The sequence below is a fragment of the Corythoichthys intestinalis genome, chromosome 18, assembly GCF_030265065.1.
Source record: "Corythoichthys intestinalis isolate RoL2023-P3 chromosome 18, ASM3026506v1, whole genome shotgun sequence".
Taxonomy (NCBI): domain Eukaryota; kingdom Metazoa; phylum Chordata; class Actinopteri; order Syngnathiformes; family Syngnathidae; genus Corythoichthys; species Corythoichthys intestinalis.
In genome coordinates, this window is record NC_080412.1 from 42,231,540 (window position 1) to 42,256,925 (window position 25,386).

The window sequence follows — 25,386 nt, forward strand, 5'->3', positions numbered from 1 at the left end:
GTCCCGGGCCTCAGGACCATAGGGGCCCTTGAGTGACCCTTAATTTATTTGACTTCATATTCACATATTTTTTATTTAAATCATAGTCTGATTAATTATTGTTATACTCGATATACACTTAAAAACTAACATATTAAATACCGTATTGGCCCGAATATAAAATGGCCCTAATTATAGGATGACCCCTTTTTTTTTTTTTTCAAGACTCAAGTTTGAAAAAAGACTTTTTGAACACCAAATTCATTTTTATACAGAAAATAATTACAGTACATCCGAAACAAATTATTATAACAATATATTTGAGGGAAAAAGCATGTTATTTTGCCTCATTCAAAACCTAATATCTGAACATTTAAATATGTAAAGAGATTGACATATTTATGTCACACTGCTGTTGCCATAGTGTGCACTTCCTGCGGGTGTGGTATTACAGTATAAAATGAATCTCTGTGATGTCTCTGTGACATATATGCTGAGAAGCACACTGAATAAAGAAATGTTGTTCCATTCAACATTCGTAAATGAATGGCTTCTGGTTTTTGAAATGTAAATAAACTAATCTATTGTGATAAAACAAAATTGCAATAACTGCATTAACCATCAAAGTGAAGTCTAACTGTAACTGTAGTCTTGAAACAAATCTGAATAAGGAAAAACATTGCATTAAAAAATTGCAAACTGGTTATTAAACTTGAGAGAAGCTGAGATGTCATGAAAGAACATCGCTTCAATGATATCTGGCGCCATCTAGCGTTGTGAATGGGGACAGGAGCTGAGATCTATCATGACAGAACATCGCTTCAATGACATCTGGCGCCATCTAGCGTCGTGAATGGGTATAATGTCTAGACCGCGATTATAAGACGACCCCCTCTTTTTCACATTTCAATGCAAAAAACACGGTCTTATATTCGGGTCAATACGGTATTTCAAATGTATAATTTTTTCCTTTTTTCACACAATGTCCCACCCCCTGCCCCCCTCTGTCTTAGCAGAGAATGGTTTGACCCCGCTCTGGCACACTCAAGGCTCTACGTACGTGCCCTGAAGCAGGAAATTAAAATCTGTCATTGTTATAAACTCTAAACATGGCGAGTCGTCATAAATCGGGTGCGCAGAAAACAAAAGAAAATAAAAAGAAATGAAGATCATAGAGGTGAATGAGAAAAAAATGACCATTTTAAAAGGGGGACAGGAAGGCAGAGGATTAGAGCCAGAGTTGGCTGTGGACAGGGATGTCGGTAAGTGAACAACAGCCGCTAACACTGAACGTTTCCGTTCGCGATCACCTTGACCAAAGCCCAATTCGAGTCTGTCACCGGCCGTGTGTAGCCTATTGTGCTGCGGTATGACAAGACATGCTGCTCGCGTGAGCCGAGGAGAGAGAAGGTGATGGTAACTCAGGGATATATGTGAGTCGTCGGGGAGCAGGTGCGCGAGACTGAACAGACTCTGGTCCGGTGGCTGGATATATCTTGGGTTTACAACCCACTGTGTATTATAGCAAACCCAGGCAGGCATAGCGCTCTCAGTTGTATTGTATTGTAGCCTACATGGGACAATAGATAGAAATTGTTTGTTTATATTGTTTCACATCACATTACAGTCTGTTAAATTTAACTGTCCATCTCAAATAATTTCAAAATTGACACTCATCGCTTGCAAAGCGTTAAAAGTACATAGGAAAACCTGAGAGGTCCTCAAAGTGCTTTCAAACAAAGCAAAATTTAATGATTAAGACTTTAACCTATTACATAACCACATTAAGCCAAAGAAATACAAAAAAAATTTTGAATTTTGGCTCGAGAGAAAAATACAAAAAAATGAAGACATGAAGCATCATTTGTTCAAAGAGCACGAGTGTCCTCTAGTGGAAAAAATATATTCCCCATTGTAAAATTAAAAGGATCATATCTCCAGTTTTCTGTGGTCAATCTGTGCCAGGTGAAAACTGGGAGAGAGGTTAAAATCCACGCTTTCGAGTCATGTTGACTGCAGCGCTCATTGTCAAATACTTAACATTTTTACGGTGCTTTAAAAACACCACGTTATTGAACAGGCCGGCATGATCATGGAACGGCAAGCTTGAGTCTCATTGGTACAATGGAGTCATGTGATTATTGTTGCGACGTCTGATTGGTGAAACTAGTAGCTAATTTGTAGAATAAACAGGGAAAATGTAACGGCTAGTGTGCCTAAAGTAGCAGAGTAAGAGTAACATTTCTTCACAAATCTACTCAAGTAAAAGTAAAAAGTATGGCTTAGTAAAACTACTCTTAAAAGTACATTTTTTCCAAAAAGTTACTCAAGTAAATGTAACGCGTTACTACCCACCTCTGTCCACAATGATTAAACGCCTTGTTTCTCAACCACCCCAAAATAATTAAATAATCAAAAAGTGAGAGAAGTGGGCAGCCCTTGGATTTGTTTGCTAAATTGTTAGCCTTATTTTCCATTTGTTGTGTAACCTGCGTTAGCACTTCCAGGCCTGCTGGGGACGCTGTGGCAGTTCGGTACAGTGCTGTGCACACGTCGATAGCTTTTGGCACTTTTAAGGTAAGAAAAGTATTTTCATTATTTTAAAAATCCTTGTCGCGTAGCATCAGTTGTACTTTTAAGTCTAGTTGTCACGAAGGAAGGCACAATGTAGACACTTTAACAAGTTAAGGAAGCTTTTGCTGAGGTCAGCTTCCTCGAGTGCTAGCTCCTTAGCTCGAGTGCTAGTTAAAAGGCTGGTAACATTTCCGCACACGCCTCCTATTTTGACTTCACCGGGCCACTACTTTTTTCTTCTTCTTTAATTGTTATATTGTTTTTCCAGGAATGTAAATGTCTCAGGACAAGGCAGACCAGGAGGACGAGTTGCTTGCCTTAGCAAGTATCTATGAGGAGGAATTCCATCGAGCGGATTTAGCCCAGGGGGGAGAGATTCAGCTCTGCGTAAAGCTTCCACCCGGTTTCAAAGCTGTCGTCACAGGTACCGGGGAGCACAGCGGCGATTCGCTGATTAAGATCAAGTGGGCTAATGCTAATCTATTAAATTATTTTGCAACAGGGTGATTTAAAGTCTTACGTCTGCCACTAAATGTTAAGTCCAACATTGGTCAAAGTTCGACAATCCATCCAAGGTATTAGAGGGTACCACGGATAGAAAGACCTGTAATTCTTAAAGACACTGTTGTTGAGCTGCAATTGGATGCAGGTACAGCGTCGGGAACTCATCCCACAGCTCTGTAACGAAACAATCTGACCAGCAGCAGAATGTGACAAAATCCGGGCCACCAGGCCATTTATCTTGTCGACTCCTTTGTCTTTATTAACCCTTAGATGCACAAGTTACTGGACCCTACACTAGGGTGACCAAACGTCCTCTTTTGCCCGGACATGTCCTCTTATTACGTGCTCTCCGGAGGGTCCGGCCGGGTTTCATAAATCCATGAAAATGTCCGCTTTTTATGATTTTTCCCGGGACCAATTTGAAGAGAATCCCTCCCGCCGCAAGGAGGCAGCGCCTGCCTGCGTTGATGTGGCTCCGACTATTAGGGGCGGGAGAAGGAGTACATCTTCTTGTTTTTTGTTGGCATTTTACCCTTTGTTTCATGTGGAATTACCACCATCTAACAACGGTTGACAGTTTGGCAGAAAATCAGACTACAGCAAGGAGTTTTAAGACGTGGTTCCATACACCTTTCTGGTTTCTCTCCTGTTAATGTCGATTACGTGTGTTGAATATTGGATTACATGTGTAAACTAGGGGTGCAACGGATCACAAAACTCACGGATCGGATCGTTCCTCTGATCAAGAGTCACGGATCAGATCATTTTTCGGATCAGCGAAAAGCAAAAAAAAAAAAAAAATATTATTGAATACTGAAATTGAAACTACTACTGTTTTCAATAGATCAATATGTAGCTGTATAAATAAATACACACACACATATATACACACACACACACACACACACACTATATACAGTAATGTTAGCTAATCTAGGCTAGGTTCGAATCTGATTTTTTCGTGCTTTTCCGACTCGACTGAACAGGAAAGGTCGCATGAAATTGGACCATTTCAAATTCGATCAAGGTCACTTTCATATGTGGTTAAAATCCCATCTGGGCCACATTTTTACAGAATGTTGCTGCGGTCCGAACTGTCAAGTCCCCCAAATTGGATTTCATGCAGCAATTAACATCAGCAAAGAGCAAGAGAGACCGGGTGCTATGGTAGCGGTGCAGCTGTGCATTAGCGTTAGCGCCTAGCTTGAAGGCGACTTTTGAGGAAGGAGCAGGCTTGACAACAGTCATAAAGAAATAAAATGGGTTGAGGATAAGCCCAACAATGCTCTGTTTTCTCTCTGCTCCAATGCTCCTGCGCGTGTGGGCCAGTTTGCTTAGCGCATCTCGGACTGCGAATTCGAGCGCATGTGTGATACTTGAACAGGCTCGATGGACAAAGGCAGTCTGAGCAGGTACGCCAAAAAAATAGATGTGACAAAAAATCGGAATTGTGCATTAGGACCTGCGGTATGAACCTAGCCTTATTAGCTAGCTACTTATGAAGTAGATTAATTTGTTGATAAATAATAATAAAAAGAGTCATGAAAGACACACACACAAAATACTGTATGGACATAATACTTGCAGTACACGTATCAGCTCTTGCTGTGTAAAATAATCTCCTTAAGGGATGTCACTTTTTACATACCTAGTCTGTGTGGTCCACGGTAAATTTATTCCTGACAGCCAAAGTTGATAAGAATGAAAGATTCCCCATTCCAGTCCATAGAAAATGCATGTGGGTCATTTTGACCTACTTGTGGAAGCTTAGGATAGTAATACAAAAATGACAATTTCTTCAAATGTATAAAAAGTTAATCGAAAATTTGAATGGGATTATATCAAAAACATGATTTTTGAGGAATACCTGGAATATGAATTGATAACAATTTTTCATTCCGAAGATATTTTAAGAAAACAACCTCACCGGGTCATTTTTGACCCACTTCTGCATCTAAGGGTTAACTCTTTATTAAAACAATGAGTTAGCACTCTCAACTGTAGTTCTCAGTGGCTCAAATGTTGTTAGGCGTTCTGTTATCGTGAATCTTTTGCAGGAGAGAAGAAAACCGAATATAATATCAGCTTCTTACCTCCTTTGGTTCTCAACTTTGAGCTCCCTGAAGACTATCCATCTGCAAATTCACCAAGCTTCACTATCAGCTCCAAATGGATGACCAGAGGACAGGTGTGACCTATGACTAGAACGGAAACTTTATTGTCATTGTTACACGTTAAAGATCTACGGATGATTTATCACTCCCAACCTGTAACTTGTCCCGCTATTGATCACCCTCGTCAGATGAGCCATCTTTGCCGACGCTTAGATGAACTATGGGAGGAGAACCGAGGCTGCGTAGTTCTCTTCACGTGGATTCAGTTCCTCAGCGAGGAGGTTTTGGAATTCCTGGGAATCCAGTCTCCACTCATTGTCACCAAGCATGAAAGTAAGGAGAGCGGGGATCGCAGCAGGAAAGCTGATCACGCCGCCAAAGGTAATACTAATATCAGTCGCTAGGTCAGAAGAGTTTTTCAGCTTTTCCTCCATGTTGCACAGCTGTTACAAGTCCTTGCGAAACCTCAGAGAACATAAGAGTGCTGAAAAAGGACAAGTGTGACCAGCAGGCATCCGCCCCATTTGACCCGCGGGCTATCGTTTCTATTGACACGCGGACCGACCTCCTACCTCATCTGCTGGACTTTGACGAAGAACAGCGGCAGAAGGTGTTCAACTGCACTCAGTTCTGCTGCGCCATTTGCTTTTCGGAAAAGCGTGGCTCCGACTGTCTTTGCTTTAAGGAGTGCCAGCACGTCTACTGCAAAGCCTGCATGACGGAATACTTCCAGATCCAAATAAGGGATGGCAACGTCCGGTGCCTTAATTGCCCGGAGCCCAAGTGCTCCTCTTTAGCCACGCCTATGCAGGTACCACCCATTGCCATACAGTATGTTCTAGGGGTGTGTCAGTAAATGTAAAAGGTGATATATTGCCAGGGGCGGATCCACCAGGGTGGCTTGGGGTAGCAACTGCCACCCTGAAAGATAGGCTTAGCACCCCAGTTTCCGCTTCAGTCGGCACCTATGATTTAAGAAAAAAAGTTCCAGGCAATTTGCTGCCATCTGGGGCTGCTGCAGCTATCAACCAGTTAGTTCGAATAATCGGATTAGGGACATTTAATGTGTTGCAGATAGGGGTGCACGATATCCATTTTTTGACACTGATATCGATAACTTCCTGCTCCTCAAAGCCGATATCTATAACCGATAATAAATATATAATTTCTTAAATGTACAACCCGAGTTTTTGAACACCTGGAGGTTTCAAACAAAAAAATAGTGGTGGATTCAACATAGATTTGCCTTTGATCTCACCAGATTTTTCATAATGACAATAACAAAACAGTGCATTTCACTTCTGCACTGCCCGACAGCCAGCTAACAATGAATGCACTTCTATAAACCACAAGGCTAGGCCTTTTCTTGCTTTTATGGGAAGACACTCGTCTTAACATTGTGAAACTACAACAGAAAAATACACATATTCAATACTCTATATACAACAAACTGCACAATACACTTATATACACAACTATTATATTTATAGCATAGCACACTAGCTTGAGTTAAAGGATTATAACATAATTTATGAAGTTCTGTACATATAACCGTTCACCACAGAAGTAAACATATATTGCACATCCATATTTTATAGTTAACATAAAATACTAAGACATATATTTCCGAGGCGGAAACGTGACAGAAAGCATTCACAATTGTCAATGCTACCGCTAGACACCGCCATGTGTAAGTGAATGAACCAGACTACTGTAACAAAAAATAGATGCAGCGAATTATTCTGACCAGCAGATGGCAGCAATGCCCCGCAAATGGTCAGCTGATTTCCCATACTAGTGTGTAAACCAGGGGTCCCCAAATAACGGCCCCGGACCGCCTCCACATTTGGTCCAGCCCCCTGAACAATTTAAAATTTTTTTATACTTGTGTTATTTATTCCCTGGCTTTTTCCATGAAGAACCCAGAGAGGGTTATTTGGTTATCATCTATTTAATTAATAGTGTTATTATTATAGTAATTCTATTTAGGGCTGTCAAAATTATCGCGTTAACGGGTGGTAATTAATTTTTTAAATGAATCACGTTAAAATATTTGACGCAATTAACACACATGCCCTGCTCAAACAGATTAAAATGACAGCACAGTGCAATGTCCACTTGTTACTTGTGTTTTTTGGAGTTTTGTCGCCCTTTTATGGGCTTCAGCACCCATGAGCATTGTGTAATTATTGACATCAACAATGGCGGGCTACTAGTTTATTTTTTGATTTAAAATTTTACTAAAATGAAAACATTAAGAGGGGTTTTAATTTAACAATTCTATAACTTGTACTAACAATTATCTTTTAAGAACTACAAGTCTTTCTATCCGTGGATCGCTTTAACAGAATGTTAATAATGGTAATGCCATCTTGTGGATTTATTGTTATAATAAACACATACAGTATTTATTTAAAGTATGTTGAATGTATATAGCCATCTTGTGTCTTATTTTTCTATTCCAACAATAATTTACAGAAAAATATGGCATATATTATAGATGGTTTGAATTTTGATTATGATTAATTAATTTTTAAGCTGTAATTAACTCGATAAAATATTTTAATCGTTTGACAGCCCTAATTATATTATATTATGCTATATTATATTATATTATTTTTATTTAATTTACTTTTGTTCTGTGAAGAATCCAGAAAGGGTTATTTGATTGTGGCTTTCTGAAAAAAAGATACATTTTTACATTTAGGCACTCCTGCAATCGTCACACTTTTTCTGTTACAAACTGACCCCGGCCCCTCATCAGATAAGGGAAGAGTTATGTGGCCCTCACAGGAAAAAGTTTGGGGACCCCTGGTGTAAACTGTAAAGCCAGCACAGCACATGTTATCGGTCCTAATAATAATATTATTGAATTTATCGGGATGACATTATAATTCCTATTATCGGACCGATAATTAACGGACCAATAATTATCGTGCACCAGTAGTTGCAGAATACATTTTTGGAGATGTAAAACAAGGGCTTGCAATAAGTTGCACCTTCAAAAGAGAATTAAATGTGAATACAATATAAAATTCCCAAGTGTTTTCTCACACTATGTAGAATTGCACTTTCATTTCACAAGAGCAACAAATGCATTTAAAAATAAGTTAAAATACCTAGGACAGTTCGTACATAGCTTAGCCTCAAACTGTGATTTTTATTATTATTTTTTTTTTTTTAAATGAGGATCAAAGTACAACAAAAAAACAATTGGCTAACTTGCATAGAAGTCTGCTTGGTTAAATGCTATAAAATGCTTATTTTTTTTTTTCTTTCAAATGCCCTTAACAAATTGTTCAAACACATATTCCCACTAAAAACTGCTTAATGTACTGTATATCAATACTTGTTGTATCGGGAGATGTAAAGTTGGTTTTGAATTTTTCAAGTCCATGTTTCTACTTTGTATACTGACTAGGTCAAGCAACTGGTAGACGAGGAGCTGTTCGCCCGCTACGACCGCCTGCTACTCCAGTACAGTCTGGACGGCATGGCCGATGTGGTGTACTGCCCCCGCCAGTCCTGCGGAACGGCGGTCATGGTGGAGCCCGACACCACCATGGGCATCTGCTCGGTTTGCCAGTATGCTTTTTGCACGCTGTGCAAGATGGGCTACCACGGGGTCTCTCACTGTAAGATACCTGCAGGTAACATGATTGACAGGTACCTTTTTAGCACACAATTTCATTTTATTTTAGAGCTGCAACAATTAATCGTATAACTCGAGTAATTCGATTAGAAAAAAAGCATCGAATACAATTTTGTTGCGTCGAGGATTTGTCTAATTAGAGTGACGTTGTCATTTTTTGTTTTGAAAGTGTTGCATCTAGTTTTGTTGATTTGGGTGGATACACTATTCTAATAGAGTAGTTAAAAAAAGTCCATGATTACATGCATCGTGATTCGATAAGTGACGATTCGATTACAATTCATAAAGGTTAAGAAACGATGATTTTCCCTCATAACTTTATGACAGCCGCTCGTAGCGGTACGAAATTCAAGATACGTCTGCCGCCCGGACACCGTTAACGGACGCACGCACGCACAACGTTATTGTTGTCCCGGTTACTGGGAGAGAAATTTACTCCTTTAAAAGACGAGAATAAATTTGTGTATGAGACAGGCAGGGACAGAAGCGCGACCGGCACAACACTGGCGGTTGCGCTTTTGTGCGCAAGTTATTTTTTTAGAGCGAGAGGGGAAGAGAGATAGTTCGTTGCTCCTTGTCTTTCAGATGTCCGGCAGTAGTTTTAAGGCATTTCAATTGAAAAATGTCCTGAGTGTGTTGCTAAGACCTGTGTGCGTCTATAAGAGGTGATTACATGAACCCTCTTGTACTGTTTAGCCTTTATTGTTGTTGTTTTGAGGTGTTAATAGTTAGCGCCGAGCGCTAAGCTAATTAGCTAATTCGCTAATATGTATTTTATATGCAGAACGTTTAAAACCATGATTAAGTACAGTGGTAACACTACAAACATGTGAAACATTACAAAAATCTTTTGTTGCAAATGCTGCCTGGGAGCCGACAGGCGCGTGGGCGGGCAGGTAGAGAAGAAAGTGCGCGCGCTGTAATGAGTGTGTGTGTGCTCGGCAATAAATGCCACAAGTTAAAAGTGATCAAGAGCAGTTGTGGTTTCCACCTGTCACTCCAGGAGTTACACAAGGGAGATAACACTGTGAAAACAAAGTATATTGGTTAAAAGAAGTCTTATTTCTAAAGACACTTTGTTTGTGTCCAGAAAATGTGGAATTCATTCCACCAGTGTAAATTTTATTGTATCGTTGACAGAAATAAGTACTCCCTTTAAAGTGGTTAATGTTTTTGCACTTTCTTGTAAAAAATGAATAAAAAAGCAGCTTAAGGGCAGCTTTTTGTTGTATGGGCATGTTTCCATCGTTCCTGTTAAATCATAAGGATATTTTAAATAAATAATGGACATGAATTTGTTTGGCTACTTTATTAATCAGTAATGTACGATGCATCGATAATCGTGATAAGTGCAATACCGTGATCATCGTAAAAAAAAATCGAATCGTAGCACCCTGAATCGTAATCGAATTGAATCGTGGGGTGCCTAAGATGGCACACCTCTGTATTCTAACATTGCTGAGTAACGCTGCTCCCGGTTAAGACCAACATTAGGTATGTTTTTGTTTGAGCTAATATGTTTGTTTATGTATTCGTTACTTAGTTTAGAAGTTTGTGGGAATATCTGTTTGAACGATTTGTTACGAGCATTTAAAAAAAAAGTTGGCATTTTATAGCATTTAAGCTAGCTGACTTTTGCTATGCAAGTTTGCCAATTGTTCTTTTGTTGTACTTTCATCTTCATTTGTGTAATTTTTTTTTAATACAGTTTGAGGCCAAGCCAAAAAAAAACCATACAACCTAATGTTGGTCTTAACAGGAAGCAGCTGGATCCAGCCATGTTAGATGAGTTGTCATATTCACTGTTGCCACTAGAGGGCTGTGTATCCACCCAAATCAATAAAACTAAATACAGATAACGTTCAAAACAAAACATTACAACGGCACTCTAATTAAACGAATCCTCGAAGCAGCAAATTTGATTCGAAGCTTTTTTTCGCATCGAATTACACGGGTTAATCGATTAATTGTTGCAGCACTACAGTGTTTCATAGGTAACGTTGAATTGATTATGTTTTCGTAGGAGCATTTAGTCTTGTTACACCGTACTTTGGTACTTCCACTGAAACAATTTGAGTCATTTTCTCTTCCAACCCTAAATGTTGTATTTTATTGATCACGTCTTCTCAAACAGAGGAATTACGCAGCCTCCGAGATGAGTACCTGTCGGCTACTGTCGAGGGCAAAAAGTTTATGGAACAGCGATTTGGCAAAAGAGTGATCCAGAAAGCCGTGGAAGAGTCCTTCAGCAGAGACTGGCTCAATGAAAACTGCAAAAACTGTCCTTACTGTGGCACAAACATACAGGTGGGTGATTGTCCTGTTCATCACAGGGTGCTGAATTCAATGGATTACATGATGCAAATATATACCACACACTACCGTAATACGGCATTTAACTTTTTTAAAGTATATCATTCAAAGAGTATATGTTGTTGTTGTTAGTAAAATGTATTTTAAAAACACTAGTTAACAGCGATGGACATCCTGTTTATTTTGACTGGCAATGATCGAATGATTGCTGTCACTGGCAGCCAAAGCGTTAAATGTCATTTTAAACTCATTATACAGCATAAAAAAAATACAAAAAATTAAAATATATGCCCTTTCCCCTCCCAGTCTCATCAACATCCTGTGCTTTCGTCACTATTTTGGGGCGGCGTGGCTCGTTGGTAGAGCAGACGTTCCCCTACCCAGAGGTTGTGGGTTTGATTCTCCGCCCTGGTGACCTCATCTAAATAAGATACTGAACCCCATGTTACTCATGATGCTGCGTCATCAGTAGATAAATGAGCTAGAGGTGGTACTTTAGGGGGGTAAGGCCACACCCGATCCTCTAAGGCTTGTTAAAGTGGGCGTGGTTGTGCAAGGGGAGGGTCAAACAAAAAGATAAAATGATGCGCGGAGCTGTAATATAGTGTTAAAGTGTATAACACACGGGATCTTGTGGGCAGGGCGATCACAAACATGTTTTTTTATTTTTCTTTCAGCCCCCTTAAAAGAAGATTTACTTACTATATTTTACACTTGATGGGGCGCCATAGACCCAACCACTAGTATGCAAACAATAAAGTGCCTATGACAGCAAAAAGCATGTTTATTTCATATTTCATATAGTATTTTATGCTCCTGAATGAAATGGACAGCTTGGATGTGTCTGGAAGCGATCAATTTATATATTCAATTTTTAAAAAATCCCGCGCCATGAAAATGAGTGACTTCCTGGATTGAGGATGAATGCGAATGTGACGTCACCCAGGTCGGCATCTCACAATACAGCACTGCTTTATAGCATGGAGATGGACTGTGGCTGGTTTTGCGGATTACTTTGTCTATTTTTCGCATCATGCTGGCCAAATGTGCTGCAGGTTTTTGTTGCTGCACTAGGGAGAGGCGTAAACTACGTGTTTTGTATGATGTCAAATACTAGGATCATGGCACACGTTTTAATATGGAGGTGGCTGGCATTTTGTGGCTGACAACACTCCTTGTCCACTGAGAAGGCCACTCGGCCAACGACCGGCAGCTTGTCGCACACCCCCCCTCTGTCCTTTTCGCGTGCCCGGCAAGAGAGCGCCATGCTCGGCTTATGCTCGTGCAGGTCCCCACTCTCGTCTGCAGTTCGCCATATCGTCCAGACTTCCAGCCCCCTCTGCTCTCTTCATGTTCCCGGCAATAGAGCACTATCCTCGGGTTGGGCTCGGGCAGCTGGTCATGCCGCAGCAGGGGAACGATGAGCTGAAACTTGCTCGCCGCCGGAGGCTGGCCGATCGGTGAAGCTGTCACCCTCGCCGCCGTGCGTGACTTGAGTTGGGGTAGTTTTGTGCTATTTTTCGTTTTCGAAAGGCGAAAAAGATTTGAACAGCCGCTCGGCAGTCATTCTCTTGCTGCTTACTCGGCAACTAGCACTCCTGCCCGCAGCAGGGGAATGATGAGCTGTAACTTGCTCGCCGCCAGGGGGTTAGCCAATCGGTGAAGACAATCAACCCCGCCGCCGTGTGACATGATCAGGGTTGTTTTGTGTGATTTTTGTTTTTGTTTTTGAAAGGCGAAAATAAGACTTAAAAAACACCGCTCGGTTCGGGGTAGCATGTCACGCCTCCTGTTTTGTATACGCTCTTTCCTCCGTCTCCGAAGCCGGGGCAGGGAAATGACAACAGCCAGACTAACTCCGATGGCATAAAATACTACGGTTGTTCCGATCACGTTTTTTTGCTCCCGATCGTTTTAGTTTGAGTATCTGCCGATCCCGATATTTCCCGATCCGATTGCTTTTTATTGCTCCCGATTCAATTCCAATCATTCCCGATAATTTTTCCCGATCATATACATTTTGGCAATACATTAAGAAAAAAATGAATAAAACTCGGACGAATATATACATTCAACATACAGTACATAAGTACTGTATTTGTTTATTATGACAAATCCTCAAGATGGCATTTACATTATTAACATTCTTTGTGTGAGAGGGATCCACAGATAGAAAGACTTGTAATTCTTAAAGGATAAATGTGACTTTTTATATTGTGACTAAATATTGCCATCTAGTGTATTTGTTGAGCTTTCAGTAAATGGTACTGTAGCCATTTAACTGTTCTGCCCAAATGCATGATGGGAAGTGCAACCATGACTGTGCGTAGTGGCACCAATTGATATATCTTCTCTGCGCTGGGAAATAACATAGATGTTAAGGAAAAGATCAACTACTAGCTTACTTTCCTACATTGCTTCCCACGATGTTTCTAATTGTGGAGAGAGGGATATTAAAGCTTTAGCCAATTATAAAAAGGCTCCAAAAACTGCCTAAATTCACTCTACTCATTTTACGTTATCTTTTAGCTCTATATGTAAGTAAAACGGCGCCATAATAGATTGAACGCGACAATGCGGGAGTGGGTGCAGCGCATGCGTTAAATAATTTTACGTGATTAATTTTTAAAAGATTAATTACCGCCGTTTACGCAATAAATTTGATAGCCCTACTTAAGCCAAAACTAAAGACTCTGGATGAGTGTAACACATTTTGTCTGTAACGTTAAATACAAATAGAAAACGATTTAATTAAAAAATATAAATATATTAAAAAAAGGCATGTCCGATATTTTTTTGTCGATTCTGATACGGGACATCTTTATAAAATACCGTTCGGGAGGTGCAAAAAGTCGACAGTTTTGACCATTATGCAGTAATTTTGCCCTCTTGTGCTGAAGAAATGCATTTTTTATATTTCATATTCCATTTAGCACAAGACTGTTATTTGTCATGACCAATTGGGGAAAAATACTTCGATCAAAAGAATATCCTTTAAAAATACTGAAGTAGAAAGATTGAAAAAATGACATTTTGCTGCTCTCTTTGTCGCATTTTCCTCATTCTGAATCTTCCCTCTCAATGGGCTGAAACCTAAATCAGGTGAAATCGTGACGCTGGGGCGCTATAACGATCAGATTAAAAGACTAATTTCTCGTCATCTGCACTTTGCCAAATTGTTGTATATAGTCGAATCATCTCATGATATGATTCTAATTCACATAATAATGCTATTTAAGATTTTTTCGGCTGTCACAGGCACTTTAAAAAGTAATTAGACATCACTCCTTTAGTTTTGAACTTTACATTATTCCAATATTGTGTGTGTGCAGAAAGTGGACGGCTGCAACAAAATGACGTGCACCTCTTGCCGTCATTATTTCTGCTGGTTGTGCCTGGGCCTGCTCAACAAAGCCAACCCGTACAGTCACTTTAACAACCCACACTCGCCCTGCTACAAACAGTGAGTCACTCCTTCCTCCTCATGTCAAGACACCTTTTTTCTTTCATTACGCACTCTTAAATGTCATTTTTCTCTCACCCCACCTGCTGTAGGCTCTTCCAAGGTGTGGATCTGGATGATGAGGATGCCTTATGGAGTGATGAAGAAGAAGAGGACTGATGTTCTTTGCGGTGCCCCCGAACTGAATGCACTTTATTGGACACTGCTGTCTTTTTGGGGACTTTTGACACTTGCATGATGGCAGTTTTTTTTTTTTCAGGAAAATATATTAATAAGTGGAAATATAATGGCATCAAGACTGACTTGCCATGTATTTTGTACATGGGGAAAGTCAGTCAGTTATGTGGAGATATACAGGATAGAATGAGCACATTACAAGTGGCATCATTGTCGACTGAGTCCTTACAGGGCCCCTAAAGGGACATAGACAGAAATAAAAATACATTTAAGCAATCTGGTGTGCATCAGAATCTATCTGGTAAACATTTGCGTTATATAGCATTCAAGCTAGCGGACTTTTGCTATGCAATTGGCTAAATTGCATAGCAAAAATCCGCTAGCTTAAAAGCTATGTAATGCTAATGTTTACAACAATTGGCTAACTTGCAGTGTTGTTAATAACGGCGTTACAATATAACGGCGTTACTAACGGCGTTATTTTTTTCAGTAATGAGTAATCTAATTAATTACTTTTCTCATCTTGGCAACGCCGTTACCTTTACTGAGGCGGGAAAGGCGTGCGTTACTATGCGTTACTAAGTTGGTTAAATAAAAAAAAGTCTGAGAGAAACGGACTCACGGGGACGAGAGCAGAGCAGGAGTGGGGAAGACGCCATTGCAACCGCGATGCTAGATGGCTCCAATAATACCTGACTGCAGCCATAGCCGACAAACTACGCCCACATGACACGGTAGATATCATATTATAGATGCAGGTGACAGACACTGCTGCATTGCCAACATGTTTTAAGGACTACATGCGTTTGTAAACAGCCGCCATCTTAAAGCAGTAGACCTCTCAGGAAGGCCCTGATGTAGAGATCCTTCCTAGCGAACCTAAGTAATTTTTTTAAATCTAAAATGCTCCTAAATCGGCAAAATCTTAACTTAAATCTATCTTTAAATGATGAAACAGTTTTAAAACTTACACATGTTTAAAGTAGACAGAAGGGAACTAATGCAATAACGGGAAAAATTTTAACAACTTTAACGATTGATTCACAACTTTAAATGACTTCCACACATAGCAAAGGTTACTAGCTAGTTATCGCAATACCCTTGTGTCTAGTTAAGTGGAGGGTAAAGAATTGGGCTTGGGCCAATTGTCCCCCAAACCCTTTAAGCTTCACATTGTGTGCCTTTTTTTTTTTTTTTTTTTTTTTGAGAAAAAAAAAATATCACTAGTTACTTTGCCAAGTAACTAATTACTCTTACATTCAGGTAACTGAGTTACTAACGCAATTACTTTTTGGGAGAAGTAATTTGTAACTGTAATTAATTACTTTTTTAAAGTAAAATTAACAACACTGCATGGCACTAAATGCGTTAGTAGACAGCCGCCATCTTAAAGCAGTAGACTTTTTAGGATGGCTCTGTTGTAGAGAACCTTCCTAGCGAACCTAAGTAACTTTTTATCTAAAATACTTCTAAATCGGCAAAATCTTGACTTGAATCTATCTTTAAATGATGAAACAGTTTTAAAACTTTCATATGTCGAAAGTAGAGAGAAGGGAACAAATGCAATAATGGGAGCAATTTTAACAACTTTCAACAGTTGATTCAGGGTAAAGGGTAAATTAGGGTAAAGAATTGGGCTCGGGCCAATTGTACCAAAAACCTTCACAAAAAACTTCACATAGTGTGGCCAGTGTTTTTTTTTTTTTAGGGAAAAAAAAAAAGTAATTATCACCAATTACTTTGCCAAGTAACTAATTACTCTTACATTCAGGTAATTGAGTTACTAACGCAATTACTTTTTGGGAGAAGTAATTTGTAACTATAATTAATTACTTTTTTTCAGTAAGATTAACAACACTGCTAACTTGCATAGCAAAAGTTCGATATCTTAAATGCTATATAATGCGAATGTTTACCAGATATTACTTAAATGTATTTTTTTTTCTGTCAATGTCCCTTTAGGGGCTCCGTACGTTCGAATGCAGACCTTTCACAGACATCACTGATCATCCTTTATTTCAGGTTTGATTGGGTCAGTCCGTTTTCAGCAGAGTTTGTATTCACTCAAATGGGATTCGGGACTGTTTGTTGCATATGTCGCCAAAAGCTACTATCCAAAGGAGAGTTTTAGAGTTGGGATCATTAATCATTTTCTGAACTATTTTTACTTGAATATAATGTTTAGGGTTTTTCCCCCCGTTACAATTCATATTACTGATCAAGATGTTGCTTATAATTTAAATCGCATTTCCTGTCATCACGAGGCCACTTATTATGCTACCAAAATAAAAATATGTCTCATCTGGCATGTTGATCATGCATTCAGCAGCAGTCCTTGACCGAATATGTATTAACGCTTTGAAAAATCCCAAATGTTGTGTTAAGCAGGTATTATAACTAGAGTTGTCTGATAATATCGGCTACCAGAAAATATCAATCGATAAAAGCATTTAAAATAATATCTGTATGGGATGTATGCTGGGTTATAAATTAATACGCAATACTGTCTGAACATGCTAACCTGCAAAACTGCTGTGGTCAGGCCTGCCTCCACAAAGAACAACAAAGTCAAGCTAGCCGTCCCTCATTTGAATCTTTGTTTGCATTAGGTGCATTACGGTAATGCAACGCAGTAGCTTCAGAGAGCAAATCCCTTTATTTAATTAAAAAGAAAAAAAAAATGGGAGCTATACAAGAATGGTTCCACTTCAGGGGGTCACTGACATTAGCTGACATGAAAAAAAAAAAATTGTGAAATGAAATCACACATTATAATTTCATGAGAGTACTTTGGTTCGAGTCTTGGGGTAGTTTAGTATTCCTCAACTGTAAAACGGTCTTTGGATATATATATATTTTTTCATTAATCTTTTCCCAAATTACTTTTACATTACAATAATTTAGTCTGAGTGCACCCCCTGGTGTTGGGGAGGGAAAAAAAGTGTTTTGGTTTATTTTTTTTGTGGGGTGGGAAGTAAAAATAAAACATTGAAACAATCAGTGTTGGGCACGTTACTTTAAAAAAGTAGCTAGTTACATTACTCACTACTTCTTCCAAAAAGTAACTGAGATAGTAACTGAATTACTCTATAGTAAAAGTAACTAGTTACCAGGGAAAGTAACTATTTCCGTTACTTTAAAAAGAACTTGTTGTATGTCAAAGAATTTGAAATTTTCTGAGCAGTATTCGAGTCAGTGGAATAGAGAAGAACAGACAGGTAGTTTAACTTGTTAGGTGCTTCAGCAGATTTGAATTGCTTACCACAGATGTCGACAAAAGCTTTGCCCCGGGACATAAATTACACATTACATGCAGGTTCTTTCCTTTAATTTCGACAAACTTGAAATAGTGTCTATATCTCCACCTCTTAAAGGACAATTTTTCTTCTGAATGCTCTGCCATCCCGACCCTGTGCATCTGTTTTGCGTATGTGTGTTTGCCGCACGCGCAGTTCCGGTTTGCTTGTGAAATCACCGGCTCTGATTGGCTTACCACGACACATGACTAACCCTCAGCCAATCACAATCACTTCCATCGCATCTCTCGAGGGGCCGCATTTAGGTAGGCTCGTTTCCCGACAATTCACGTCACCTTCAAAGCGCCTGCCGTCCTCAAGATGGAAGCAGAATTATTGCTGGCTGACAGTGGGAGATGGGAACGAGGCTAGCATCAGGTGTAGCAAACACAGAAACGCAAACTTTGGAAAGCATTGTCTAACTGAATGAGCAGGGACAAACAGCTTGGAGTCAGAAGTACGTGCGCTATTCTCGAACCTGAACGCACCCCAAGTCTTGGATGACAAATCAACAGAGCAGAGAGTCGACTCGACACGGCTAGTAGTTTCTTCAATTTATTCAGAGTAAGTAACGCACCGCTTTTGATCATCAGTAACGGTAACGGCGTTGTAACGGCGGAAAAAGTAATTAGTTAGATTACCCCGTTACTGAATAAATAACGCCGTTATGTAACAGCGTTATTTATAACGGCGTTACTCCCAACACTGGAAACAATAGCGTATATAACTTCGGGGATATTTGTGAAAATGGGGTGTTGAACCGAGGCTTACTGGACCTTTTAGTTTTCAAATGTGGTTTTTGTGTCATTAGCCGTCTAGTTGTGGGGAATTGCATTACAATACACAGGCGCTTTTATTTCCAATTCAAAAACTCCAACACACACTGTATGTGAAATAAATTGCTGTCTTTGTAGTAGCCTAGTAGTAATACACAAACTATGCAGCATTCGTGTGTACTCAATTGTGAGTACACCGTCCTTGAGAAAACACGTGAGCGCGACAAATTTGGACCGAAACGGCTGTTTTTGGATAGAATAAAAAAAATAAATCCTTAGCATCCCCTGCTGTCAGTGACTTTCGTCTCTGCTGTTATATCGTCACTACCAATGTTGAGACCAAACCTACGGCCTTGTGATAAGGGTCCGTCTTACCAGTTGTCACCTGCAGCAAGACCCATATTTAGGCTTGTAATCCAGGTGGCGGTGCTGTGTGACCTGTTTGGGCACAACAATAAAATACTAAAGAAACAAAAGAGCATACGTTGGAGCCTGAGACTGAAAAGAGACGACAACATTGTTACCGCTTTGGCTAGAGTTGCTGACAGGGGACAACCCTTTAAAATGGCCCCCCTCTCCCATGTCATACCGCCCTCCCATCAACTCACACACACACACACACACAGACTGGCTGTGACTATGCTCCAAAAGATATTTATTCTCTCACAACGATAGGAAACCGTGAACAACATCTGAAGACTATCAGCAAGGTGTAACTGCCTCTCTGAAGCAGGACAGGGCTCCAACGGGGGGAAAAAAAGGTCAGTGTGACATCATGGGGGGACAACCATGGGGCTCAAATGTTCATCAGGATGTTGCCAAATTTAGTAGCATGGTATTACATTTTCATAACATAGAGTATAATTCGAGTATGCCACTGGAGAATAGATCAAACTGTACCAATATATTCTACTGTTTAATAATAATTATATACAATATAATGAAAGTCCTACATGTATACTTTGATTGGTTTACAGTTCTCATTTTTGTTGTACCGTAAATCCACAATTTTGAAAGGGTTCTGGCCAAGGTTGGTGAATTTTAGTAGCGGACTTCTCTGACTGCTCACATACCGAAAATTGCTTTTTTTTTTACTGGACCAATGTAATAATAATATACAATATGATAAATTTCCTACATGTATGTTTAGATCAGTTTACAGTTTGATTAAGTTCTGGCCAAGGTTGGTGAATTTTAGTCGCGGACCTTTCTGACTGGTCACATACTCAAAACTGCATTTATACTGGACCAATATTTAAAAAAATGAATTAAATACCCTACGTGTGAGTTTTGATCTGGTTACAGGTTACATTTCTCATTTTGTGGTACTGTAAATCCACAATTCTAAATAAATTCTGGCCAAATTTGGTAAATATTAGTAGTGGACCTCTCTGACAACTCCCATACTACATTGTATAACAATAATATACATGTATATATATGTGGGATGGCGTGGCTCAGTGGTAGAGTAGTTGTCCCCCAACCCAGAGGTTGTGGGTTCAATTCTCTGCCGTGATGAACTCGCCTAAGTATCCTTGAGCAAGATACTGAACCCCACATTGCTCCTGGTGCTGCGTAGGTAGTAGGTAGATGGCAATGTAGTGTAAAGCGCCTTGAAAGGTGGAAAAGCGCTATACAAGTATAATACCATTAATATACAATATTAAAAAAAAGTCCTACATGTATACTTTTACAGTACCAAAAAATGAGAACTGTAATCTTATAAATCTATGATTTTGAATAAGTTCTGGCCAAGGTTGGTGAATTTTAGTAGCGGACCTCTCTGACTGGTCACATACTCAAAACTGCATTATTGCTGGACCAATATTTTGAAAAACAAATTCAATATCCTACTTGCAAATGTTGATCTGGTAATGGGTTACAGTTCTCATTTTTGTGGCACTGTAGATCCAGAAATCTGAATAAATTCTGGCCAAGGTTGGTGAATATTGGTAGCAGACCTCTCTGACTACTCCCGTACTCAAAACTATGCATTTTGCTGTAGAAATATTTAGAAAAATGAATGAAAAGTCCAAAATGCTTATACTTTGATCAGGTTACAGTTCTCATTTTTGTGGTACTGTAAATCCACAATTCTGAGTAAATTGTGGCCAAGGTCGGTAAATATTAGTAGTCGACCTCTCTGACTAATCCTGTACTAAAAACTGCATTTTTGCTGTGCCAATATAATAAATTATAATAATATACAATATAATAAAATTCATTTGAATCTCTGAATAACGCTAATCTTTTTGTCTTTTTTCATTTAGGTTGACAACTTCTCATTTCGAATTGTAAGCATAGGAAAACACAAAATATTTGATAGAAACTGCAGCCCATTTACAGTTAATTGAAGACGTGACCCGAGCAGCCTAATCATGATTGAGAGCGAGAGAGAGCTGTCGGCCATGGTTCAGGAACTGTGGGATAATGACGTCAATAGACTACGACCTGGAACGGACTACAGAATATCTTTGCAGGTGCAACACGCATTCGCGCGCACACACTGCTACTTAGCAAAAAACAAAAAAAAATAAACTGTTTTGAAATGAAGATCAGGTGCTTAACAAAAAGTGTTGGCTCACTAACTGGCAAGCTCAAACTATTGCAACAAAGTCACAATAGTGGGCTAAGGTGACAAGTCACCATCACTGTTCTTCTCAAAGAATCAAGATTTAAGGGCTGTGTAAATAAATGGCACTTGACTCATTTCAGGGCAAAGCCGGAGACAACACGGCCATTATTGACGATGACAACGACGGGGCGGGATATCCTCTGTTTAAATTTGTCGACGAAAACATTTTCCAGAAGGAGACATTTTTAGGTGGGTGATCATCTGCTGTCTTCGTGGTGCTTAGGAACTACGTCAAAATGAATTTACTAACTTCATTGAATGAAAGCAGTCCTTTGCCACCATTTTGCAGTGCCGAGGAACTGTTGACGTGATTTGAGGAGCTTCAATTCTGCTCTCTCAAATGTTCATGCGGTTCAATTTCACAGAATCTTTGTATTTGCGCAATACAGTATGTTTTCTGTTATTGCAGCATTTATCTCCTTGTTGGATAACTATGTGAGTGACACTGGGGAGCCAGAAATTGTTACCCCTGAGGAGGTGGCGGAGAACCACAAGTTTCTGGATTCTATTGTTAAGACCCCCACGATGAAGGTACGCTGTGGGAAGTTAAATTGTAGTAGCTTTGTTTACTATGGAACCCTCCAGGTGCCAAGGTAGAAAAAAATATTTTTTATTGCTAATCTGTACCCACAGTTTGGTAATCTGTATCCACAGTTTACCAAACTGTACCCACAGTTTAGCAATCTGTACTGTCATTTCGAGTCCCCAGCTAACCAAATTGAGGACAACTGTTCCCGGGTCATTGCTAAACCGTGGGCACAGATTACTAAACCGTAGGTACAGTTTAGTAAACTTTGGGTGCAAATTACTAAAATGTGGGTACAGTTTAGTTGTCTGTGGGTATAGGTGACTAAACTGTGGGTACAGATTACTAAACCGTGGGTACAATTTAGTAAACTGTGGGTACAGATTACTAAACCGTAGGTACCATTTAGTAAACTGTGGGTGCAGATGACTAAACTGTAGGTACAGTTTAGTAATCTGTGGGTACAAAATACTAAACCGTGGGTACAGTTTAGTAAAATGTAGGTAGATTACTAAACTGTGGGTAGAGTTTAGTAAAGCGTGTGTACAGATTACTAAACCGTGGGTACAGTTTAGTAAACTGTGGGTACAGAAAACCAAACCGTGGGTACAGTTTAGTAAAATCTGGGTAGATAGCTAAATTTTGGGTACAGTTTAGTAATCTGTGGGTACAGATTACCAAACCGTAGGTACAGTTTAGTAAAATGTGGGTAGATTACTAAACCGCTGGTACAGTTTAGTAATCTGGGGTTACAGATAACTAAACCGTGGGTACAATTTACTAAACCATGGGTACAGATGACTAAACCGTGGGTACAATTTACAAAACCATAGGTACACTTCAGTAAACTTTGGGTAGATTACTAAACCCTAGGTACAGTTTTGTAAACTGTGGGTACAGATTACCAAACCATAGGTACAGTTTAGTAAAATGTGGGTAGATAACTAAACCGCAGGTACAGTTTAGTAATCTGGGGTTACAGATAACTAAACCGTGGGTACAGTTTACTAAACTGTGGGTACAGATGACTAAACTGTGGGTACAATTTACTAAACCATAGGTACACTTCAGTAAACTTTAGGTAAATTACTAAACCCTAGGTACAGTTTCGTAAACTGTGGGTACAGATTACTAAACCGTGGGTACAGTTTAGTAAACTGTGGGTAGATTACTAAACTGTGGGTACAGTTTAGTAAACTGTAGGTACAGATTACCAAACGGTACGTATGGTTTAGTAAAATGTGGGTAGATTACTAAACTATAGGTACAGTTTAGGAAAATGTGGGTAGATTACAAAACTGTGGGTACAGTTTAGTAATCTGTGGGTACAGATTACTCAACAGTGGGAACAATTTACTAAACCGTAGGTACAGTTTAGTAATCTGTGGGTGCAGATTAGCAAACCGTAGGTAAAGTTTTGTAAACTGTGGGTATATTACTAAACTGTGGGTACAGTTTAGTATTCTGTGGGTACAGTAAACTGTACCCACAGATTAGCTATGAAAAATATTTTTTCTACTCTGGCACCTGGGGGGCTCCATAGTTTAGCCCCCTTTTGCTAGCAGTTTTATTCCTATTCCAAGGTATACTAATTTTTGTTACAGATAGCTCATAAATACCTAGTGGAGAAGAAGCTATCCCCGCAAGATGAGACGCAATTCAAAGAGCAGCTCTACAGAATCTGGTTTGAACTCTATGCAAGGAGAGGCTCCAGCAGGTGGGTGCTGTCTGGTGCCAAGCCTATGAGCGGACGCCAAAGTAGCCGGGAAGAACATCACACAAGAAGTTAGGGTTCAAACCTCAGAACTGAATGGCTGCTCCCTGCCCGCCTTTTTCCCTCCAGGCCGGATTCATCAGGTTTCGAACATGTGTTTGTGGGAGAAACGAGAGGAGGGCGGACGGTCATAGGCTTTCACAATTGGATCCAGCTATACCTGCAGGAGAAGCTGGGACACATTGACTACAAAGGCTACAGTGTCAACGCCAACTCCCCGCAGGTACTCTTGGCTGGAAATGTTTATCTCACATTAGCCTAAAAATTGCTTACATTTGAAAGAGAATGTTGTGTTTTGATACAGATTGGTGTTTTCAGACATCATTCAAGATATTTCATCATTTATTGTTCATTTTATTTTGCACCATGAATGCAAATGGCCAGTTTACACAACAAATCCCAAGCATCTTAGTTTGGAGACATCTAATGGTCAATAAGCACAACTGCTGTGCTAAGCTGTGACCAACCCTTGTACAGAGGCAGAAGGCTTCTACATTCACTTTGAAGGCAACATGCATATTGGCCCTAAACACCGTTATTATCGGCTACCGTATAATATATGGGCAACTCTACTATTTACAATACAGCATTTTTATCACTTTTGGCTAGTGGTTTGTGACATATATGGTAGATATTTGTGTCTCCCTTAGCCGGACGAGAACAAGCACATCTTGGCCCTGCAGTTCAGTTGGAAAAACGGCATCAAGCCCAAAGGCAGCATCTTCATCGGCGTCAGTCCCGAGTTCGAGTTTGCCCTCTACACTTTGTGTTTCCTCAGCTCGCCCAACGAGCGGGTTAAAGTCCAGTTCAGTTTCTATGACGTGGAGATCGTCTGCCACCACTACAACCAGAAGCACATAGGTACCACCTACCCTGTACTCCTTAAGTACCAGAAAAACACTTAGCTTACTTTGACACCTTGGCTTTGCAGACCAAAAATTTACAGGTACTGTTGTTGTCTTTTTAATTATACCTGAAGATACAATAAAAGCTTACAACCTTGTTACGGTTGGTTTTCCTGTCCATCATTCACTTTCATTGACTTCATTTTTTATTTTTTTACCTGTCCTGTTCAGCTACTCAGTGCCCTTAGTTTTAATGTATCACACAGGAGTTTTATATACTCCCATTGTGGTTGTTCATATTGTTTAAATTTTTTATTTATTCTTTAAATGCCCTCCTGTTCCAATTTTTCCCCCCCAGAATATTGAGATTTTAAGCTTTCCAATGATGTATCACACATGCATATCGGACAATTTTGAAAGTTGACCAAATTGGTGGTCTCAGAGCGGAACTTCAAGTCATCTGAGTGTTTTCCGCCCTATATATCTAGCAAAAAGTCCAAATCAAAGAAAAGAAAAAAAAAAGAAAAAAATATGATTTACAGAAAATATGAATGGATTCCAACAGCGACATTCAAACACATAAAAACAAGCAAAAGTTGGACTATGCTCAAACAAAACTACCTTTCTGCTCTGGCATGAACGGACCCACCTCACGCTTGTCTCTACTTGCAGAAATGCCTCTTAGCTCCTCCCCTCAAGCGCACCTGCTCCCAAATTACGCGCAAACTTTTCCCATTTAAGGATCCCAAAACCACCCA

The 25,386-nt window shown here is 39.6% G+C and overlaps 2 protein-coding genes across 9 annotated transcripts; both read left to right on the forward strand.

The window, feature by feature from the left end:
* The first annotated feature begins 2,460 nt into the window (after window positions 1-2,460).
* rnf14 (ring finger protein 14) lies at window positions 2,461-14,863 on the forward strand. 7 transcript variants are annotated; one of them, XM_057821483.1, is made up of 10 exons: window positions 2,461-2,556; window positions 2,822-2,977; window positions 5,115-5,245; window positions 5,360-5,552; window positions 5,615-5,781; window positions 5,857-5,982; window positions 8,593-8,821; window positions 10,958-11,130; window positions 14,469-14,599; window positions 14,692-14,863. In XM_057821483.1, the coding sequence occupies exons 2-10, from the start codon at window positions 2,830-2,832 to the stop codon at window positions 14,756-14,758; spliced, it is 1,365 nt and encodes a 454-aa protein (XP_057677466.1). In that variant the 5' UTR covers window positions 2,461-2,556; window positions 2,822-2,829; the 3' UTR covers window positions 14,759-14,863. The 7 variants fall into 7 exon arrangements, with proteins under 7 accessions (XP_057677466.1, XP_057677463.1, XP_057677464.1 ...); XM_057821480.1 differs by having other exon boundaries at window positions 5,615-5,982; XM_057821481.1 differs by lacking the exon at window positions 2,461-2,556 and adding an exon at window positions 2,585-2,731 and having other exon boundaries at window positions 5,615-5,982.
* A 154-nt stretch (window positions 14,864-15,017) lies between these two features.
* On the forward strand, window positions 15,018-24,877 carry endou2 (endonuclease, polyU-specific 2). 2 transcript variants are annotated; one of them, XM_057821487.1, is made up of 7 exons: window positions 15,018-19,609; window positions 21,119-21,328; window positions 21,564-21,672; window positions 21,893-22,014; window positions 23,614-23,726; window positions 23,853-24,006; window positions 24,434-24,877. In XM_057821487.1, exons 2-7 carry the CDS (start codon window positions 21,227-21,229, stop codon window positions 24,686-24,688), a joined length of 855 nt encoding a protein of 284 aa, XP_057677470.1. In that variant the 5' UTR covers window positions 15,018-19,609; window positions 21,119-21,226; the 3' UTR covers window positions 24,689-24,877. The 2 variants fall into 2 exon arrangements, with proteins under 2 accessions (XP_057677470.1, XP_057677471.1); XM_057821488.1 differs by having other exon boundaries at window positions 21,195-21,328.
* The last annotated feature ends 509 nt before the right edge of the window (window positions 24,878-25,386 follow it).